Source organism: Vanacampus margaritifer, chromosome 19, assembly GCF_051991255.1.
Source record: "Vanacampus margaritifer isolate UIUO_Vmar chromosome 19, RoL_Vmar_1.0, whole genome shotgun sequence".
Lineage (NCBI taxonomy): Eukaryota > Metazoa > Chordata > Actinopteri > Syngnathiformes > Syngnathidae > Vanacampus > Vanacampus margaritifer.
In genome coordinates, this window is record NC_135450.1 from 1,280,001 (window position 1) to 1,287,500 (window position 7,500).

General features: G+C 37.4%; 2 protein-coding genes across 2 annotated transcripts in view; one reads left to right on the forward strand and one right to left on the reverse strand.

The window, feature by feature from the left end:
• gja10b (gap junction protein alpha 10 b) overlaps window positions 1-2,468 on the forward strand; it is a 19,272-nt gene extending 16,804 nt beyond the window's left edge. The window contains exon 4 of the mRNA XM_077552708.1: window positions 674-2,468. Within this exon, the coding sequence (XP_077408834.1) occupies window positions 674-731 (58 nt within the window). The 3' untranslated portion in view covers window positions 732-2,468. The remainder of the gene's footprint in view (window positions 1-673) is intronic.
• Window positions 2,469-2,649: 181 nt separating this feature from the next.
• The window catches only part of bach2b (BACH transcriptional regulator 2b), a 72,868-nt gene continuing 68,017 nt past the window's right edge, over window positions 2,650-7,500 (reverse strand). The window contains exon 5 of the mRNA XM_077552192.1: window positions 2,650-7,500. This exon is cut by the window's right edge and continues 2,471 nt beyond it. The gene's annotated coding sequence lies outside the window, so the exon portion shown is untranslated.

Here is a 7,500-nt window from a genome sequence, read left to right on the forward strand (position 1 = left end):
CACATTACGTTTTTTGCTATATCATCAATATTCTATGTCAATCTTTCGTATATATGTAATTGCTTACATGCTAGTGATCAAAAGGCACTATATTAAATAAACTTAAAAAAATATTACTGACTTGGGGCCGTGCGCATGCTCAGTAGTGCTTGGGAGCTCAATTCAACGGGGACCTCAAATCGACAGAATACCGACCAAAAAAGCAACTCTTGCTACATGCACGCACCCTTGCAAGCCTGTGCCTCTCAGTGAGACACGAGCTTAAAGTGATACCCAACAATAAATCAACAGGGTTTTTTTGTTTTTTTTGCAGATAGACTGTATAAACGGTTTTCTGCTAATTCTGTCTACATGTCCTGGTCATTATTTTGACATTTTAGTGCATGTTTGTTGAAAGCTTGAATTTGGGGCAAACATCGTATGTGTGGCGCTACTTCTTGCAAAGGATTAGCCCACTCATTATCATCATGGGTAGTTTAAGTCTCTTGACGCTCTTGGAGCGCATCCTAATCAATGGTGGGGAATATGTCATGGACAGACACACTTGAGGCTACGTCTCATCATAAGAGGCGGGTGTACTGGCTGGGGACACCTGGACTGAATAACTTCATCCGATCAAGTGATACAAGCTGCTATTGAGGGAAGAACGCCTCCCTTTCCTTCAAAATGACAGCAGGCAGGATGGATTGGGGTGGTTGCTGCGGAAGGACCTGATACGTTGTGAGCTGTGAAGGATCCTTGCTTGACCACTGGGCAGATGATTGTGTGTTGAAAGCTGGTGAATATGGGTGGCAAAAGCTGGCGCGCCTGCCCCAAAGCTGTGAGTTTTCCCATTAATACAGCATCCACCGCAATTTGTCCCTATGTCAATACAGGGCATATCTTGGAGAGTGGATGGCTCGCTGTTTACCCTCTTTCCTTGCAGACGCAGCCACCCGGTTCTCTGATGGCGCAACCATTATGAGGGACGGTGGCAAAGGATCTCGAGAGGACTCTGGGGACTACTTCTTGGGTTACTTGTGTTTTGGTCGTAACATCTACCCCCACCATTTTAAAAGAGACAATTGTACATGTAATTGTTTTAAGACATATGTATTTCTGCCTTTTTATATAGTTGATCATATTGACGGTTTTCTGCGGTTGACCTTGCTCTTTATTTTCACTGTATTGAAGTTCTCTATTGACAGGCATTTTTCAGAGTAATGTATGAAAACATACTGTTTATTAATGGCTTCACCTTGTGGTTTTTGGGGAGAAATACACTTAAAACCAATTTTCCTTGTATTTAATAATTTAATAATGGATTAATTCGGCTTTTATGAGAAAAGCATAACATCTGGTATTGTAATATATCGAAAAATATTTTACACTGTAATGGGGCCCAAAGGGTGTGTGTATAGTCAGTGAAAATGTATTTCTAATAAGTTTGCAATAGAATATGTTGTTTTAAAGAGCAGCTTGTTAAAAGCTACAGTATGTGGCCAAAATTCAGCCTGTTATCCTTTCAACTGAACGATCAGCGGACCATGGAAAAAAAGAAAGAAAATGTGGAAAAAAAGGCAATTTTGGTATTAAGGTGCCTCAAGGTTTAACCTCTAAAAATATCCAAATGATAACTCTCTCCATAGGCACTCACTGTAAGAGAATGAGGAAATTAATAAATGGGGTGCTTTCTTTTCTCTCTCTCACGCAGGTCTGTTTTTCTTTGACAATAAATTAGCTTTATATCACATCCTTCAAGACACCCAGGGACACTGCTGGGGACCTTTAACATCCGGTCATTGAACTCAATGCCCTAGGCCCAGGGGTCAACAACCTTTCCTGTCAAAAGAGCCATTTTAGGCCAAATAACCAAGAAATCTGTCTGGAGCCGCAAAACATTTGAAAATTGTGATGAACGAAGTAGTTTGTGTTAGTCTAATGTACTGATGGGCCAAAGGGCTAATTAGAACTGCATCAGAACAAAAATATGAGAGCAGCATTTAACTAAATTGTATGTATTTTTTCATACATTTTTACACTTTACTGCCTTTTTGTCAAATTTCTGACATTTTTGGCAATTATTTGGACATATGATAATTTTCTGCTTTTCATACATTTTTTCTGCCATTTTTAGAATAAATTTTCGGACATTTCTGACAATTTTGTGGACTCATGATGGTATTTTTCTGCTTTTCCTCATCCTTTTTGGACATTCAGGTATTAAAAAAAAAAACTTTTTCATCTATCTATGACTTATGTAACTCGAAGAAAAGGGAGCTAAAATTGAGCAACTATCGAGTGAAAAACACTCGCTGGAAGTCTGTGGTGTATATATATAGCCAATTGTACCAAATGTCCCACCTTTCCTGAGCAGAACACATTGAAGCAGTCCCAGAGTGATGCTGTGGAGAACTCCTTTGAGTGATTCACATTTATCAATTTGGCTCGTCGGGTTAAGCCCAGACACCCAGCAGAGGAAACTCATTCCAGCCATTTGTATCCAGGAAATTGTTCTTTAGATGTGTGTTGGAAAGTAGGTCGATCGTTTGTTTCAAAATAAATGCTAAGGGTAAAAACACCATAATGGACTCCTTCATTACTACTCATTTAGCGGTCTCAAAAACGATTGAGAACTTCAGTAATGATGGACTCATGTACAAACTAAGCTTAAGATTGGTAAAAACAGCATCAGATATGCATGTTTATTTCATCAAGCGAAATGGCGTATAGACAAAAAAGGTACAGTACTGTAATTTATATAACACTGCCAATTACAATGAATTTGAGAGGTTTTCACAATATTTACAATATTGTCAAATTATAACAGTAGCATTAAAATATTCTGATACTTACACGCACACACTACAGCATTTTTAAATGCACAATAGTAACACAAAACTAGAAAAAAAATTACAATAATTTCAACTACAAGTTATTACATTAAATGATGCACCAAAACTTGCTAGTAAACAATAGTCCCTATAATCTGAGTAAAAAACATGTAGAAAAACACCTGATGCAGTTTGTTGATACAGTCGTCGTTATGAGAGGTATGAATCATTTCACAGGTAGATCAGTGTGGAAAAGTTGCACAGGTGACTTGGGGTGGGGCCAAGGCCCCTGCATACGCTTACTTCACTTGGATGTGAACTCTGGCCTATGCAAGTTCTAAGGCATATACTGTATATTGGAGGTGCCCTTCTATCCACATATTGAAACCTGCTGAACCATTCCAATGTTCATTTCTTCACGCAAAATTGAAAACCTGCCAAATCTACTCAAACTGCAATTTTACTTGGAAAAAATTCTATTGGCATATCTAACAACTATTAATGTAAACATTTGTATACTTACTGAATATTCACAGCCTATTCATTCAACGGCAATTGCAGGTTTTTTTTGTTTTAGTTTTTTTTAAAGGCATGTCAACCCCCCCTACAACTTTTGGAGTTGAAAGCGATTACAAATACCTAAATTAACTACTGTATATTTTCCCACGCAGACCGTCATTAAGGACATCAATAAAATCGTGTTTCATTAAACCTGGCAAAAATACTTTTGCAGCAACTTCTGTTAGACAAGTCATTTAGCCACGTGTTACAAAGATTTATCATTAAGTGTAGAGGCATGATGTAAAATTTAGTGTGACTATTTTTTTAAAGTCTAAAAACTGATTCCAAGAAACTATAACTATAACCCTGAAAGTGAATATGGTTAAAAAAAGAAAAGAAAAAAAAATGAAGACAATTCTATCTATTCATTGCGTGGACAACAACAATAATGGAATGATCTCCATTAAACTCAAAGGCAATTATCACAATCATCATGCATGTGAGTAAGATGTCCAAAGGCCAACTCTGAAGTCTTAACACCTTAAATGGTAAACAAGACTTTAGCTGTTTATATAAATAAAATAAATTAGAAAGACAGTCACATAATAATTGCAAAAACAGTGCATCCTAATGTAGACCACTCGACACCAGTCTATGTATCGCAGAATCAGAAGTGCAGCAATATGAGGCTATGCCACAGCATATTCAGTGTGAATTAATTGAATAAAAATATTGTCCGTGTATGGATGCATATACTTGATTATGTGGATTCTTAAATAAATGTATCAGCCTTTAAAGCTTTATCAGATGCTTGTAAAATAGACAGTAACATTCTAATTTGTAAAGACAAATCTATCTTAAAAAGCTTTTCGGCTGCTGACTATGTCCTCTCAAGTTGTTTTTTGTTTCTTGCCGACACCTGGGAATGCAAGGAACAATATCTTGATTGCTTCGTATGTCCAACGCATGTGAAGGAATTGACAATCAATCAAGTTGACTTTGAAAATGTGTAAAATATTTTAATTCTTAATTTTTTGGGGGTAAGTAATCAAAATTCATAGGTGTGTCTTTTGGCCATAGGTGAGAGAGTATAATTGAGAGGGTTCCACATTGTTTGTAGTCAGAGTATCTATTTATACGACGGCATATTAGGGCCACGTATAAATATATATATTTTTTCCACGTGGGTGGGATGGGGTGGGGGGGTTCCAAAGAAAAAACTTTGCCACTTTATCAGGTCGCAAATTTGCGACTTTATAAAATGGCAAATTTGTGAGAAAAAAAACTCAGAAACATACGAGAAATACAGGTAGAGCATAGCTATAGTCTAACGTGAGGATTTGTTGGTGGTTAATGGGACACTGTTTATAAAATGAAAAGGGAGGATGGAGCCGGATTTATTCTTAATTTACATACTGCTAAAGTTGACACTTCCTGATTCCCTATCAGCTGACTAACACTATCCAATCAGAAGCTGGCATGCAAGTGAATGACGGAGAGCAGCAGATTCGACACATCAACTTAGCGACTTGTACATAAAAAATACCAAAATGTATTAATGTGTAAATAATAATTCTGAAAACATAAATACAAGTAAATAAACATCTTAACGAATTAATTTAAATGCTTGATCCTCAGGGTGTGGAACTTTGCAAAGCGAGGCATCTTCGTTGCTGGCAGTTATCAACGCTTCAAAGTGCGAATGCTTAACATCATATGGCTAATCTCTGCTAAAGCAATTACTATCTCTTTATTTGAAAACCCGACCGAAAAGTATTGGCACAAACATCCAAGTAGTACCCTACGCGTATTTCTCGTAAGTTTCAGAGTTTTTTTCTTGCAAATCTGCCACTTACAATTCGTAAATTTCTGAGTTTTCCCCCCGGAATATTGCCCCCACCCTCTAAAAAACTGTATTTATACGTGGCCCTAATACGCCGTCATGATTGACGTTTATGACTGCGGTAGCCGAAACACAAAAGGAACAACCATCTGTAATTATGCATTATACAAGCGTTCCAGCTGTGAACTTTATATTGAAATAAAGATATTTTCCATTCTGGCAATTTTAGTTGTTAGAATTTTCTGTGGGCATGTGTTTATAGCATGAGTGGGAAATATTTTATGGAAGACTAGATAGCTGTGGGTTGTTTTGTTGCATATACTCTAAACATAATACAATAATTACTAATTGGTAGAATTTACAGCGAACTGATCAGCTGGATTGGGACTGGACGTTTTTTTTGGGGGGGTTTAGAATCCCCCCATGCATTTCAATTGGTGTCAATTATTCATGGCTTTTCACTATTCATGGTCAGACCCTATCACCCACGAATGGCGGTAGACAGTAGAGATACATAAAGGTTATATAGATATATTCTCCACCTTATGACCGAATTGGTGATTGGTTAACATTTTTTTTTTTCAAACTCATTAATCGCTGATCAGTTGAAAAATCTTGTGTAAAGTCTAGTAATTGGATATTCATAATTATTCTTATGAACGTAATATCCAATGTCCTCACTTTGAAATGGTGGCAAAAGATCAGGACTTCACACGTGTGCATGGATTTAGCAAAATCATAATGATGCTCATGCAAAACGAGCTGCTTTACCTTTACTACAAACCCAATTCCAATGAAGTTGGGTTAAACATAAAGAAAAACAGAATACAATGATTTGCATATCATGTTCAACCTATATTTAATTGAATACATTACAAGACAGGTATTTAATCTTCAAACTGATCAACTTTGTTTTTAGCTGCAACACACTCCGAAAAAGCTGGGGCAGGTGGCAAAAAAAGACTGAGGAAGTTGGGGAATGCTCATCAAACACCTGTTTGGAACATCCCACACGTGAACAGGCTAATGGGCAACAGGTGGGTGCCATGATTCGGTATAGTAGGAGCTTCCCTGAATTCTTCAGTCATTCACAAGCAAAGATGTGGCGAGGTTAAACTCTTTGTTCCTCAACGTATAATTTAGGGATTTCATAATCTACGGTCCAAAATATCATCAAAAGGTTCAGAGACTTCAGGCGGCACTCCAATATCAGTTAACACAGTTCGTTACTATACTGCAAGTTAAAACTCTACCATCCAAAGCAAAAGCCATTTATCAACAACACCCAGAAACGCCGCCGGCTTCTCTTGGCCTGAGCTCATCTAAGATGGACTAATGCAATGTGGAAAAGTGTTATGTGGTCTGACGAGTCCACATTTCAAATCGTCTTTGGAAACTGTGATGTGTCCTCCGGAACAAAGAGGAAAAGAACCATCCAGATGTAAAATCTGTGATGGTATGGGCTGCGTTAGTGCCAATGGCATGGGCAACTTACACATCTGTGAAGGCACCATTAATGTTGATCGGTACATAAAGGTTTTGGAGAAACATATACTGCCATACAAGAAATGTCTTTTCATGGACGCCTCTGCTTATTTCAACAAGACAATGCCAAACAACATTCTGCATGGGTTACAACAGCGTGGCTTTGTAGAAAAGAGTGTGGGTACAAGACAGGCCAGGCCTGCCTGCAGTCCAGACCTGCCACTGAATGAAAATGTGGGGCGCATTATGAAGCATAAATTACAACAATAGAGACCTCCGGACTGCTGAAGCTGTACATCAAGCAAAAGGGGGAACTAATTCCACATACAAAGCTTCAACAATTAGTGTCCTCAGTTCCCAAACATTTATTGAATGTAGTTCAAATAAAAGGTGAGATAACATAGTGGTAAACATGACCCTGTCTCAGCTTTATTGGAATGTGTTGAAGCAATACAATTCTAAGTTAATGATTATTTGCTAAAAATAATAAAGTTTAGCAGTTTGAGCATTTTTCAGTTAAATATAGGCTGAACTTGATTCGCAAATAATTGTATTCTGTTTGTAGTTATGTTTAACACAACGTCCTAACTTCATTGGAATGGGGTTTGTAAAACTGCTATAATACCTTCCTTACCTGCATAGTTTGGTTAAGTGGCCATTTTAATTTCTGAAAAAAATCCAGTGTCTTCAGGCAGTATCATTTGAAATTAATGAATTGTTCTCGTCATTTTAAAAACAGGCTGCTCCAAACAAAATTTTGAGGCAGACAGATGCTAGACCAACTAACTACCCTTAATAGTCAGAATGCATGCATATCAAAATCAGATGCTCAAATATCAGCACAATAAGGGTAACCAC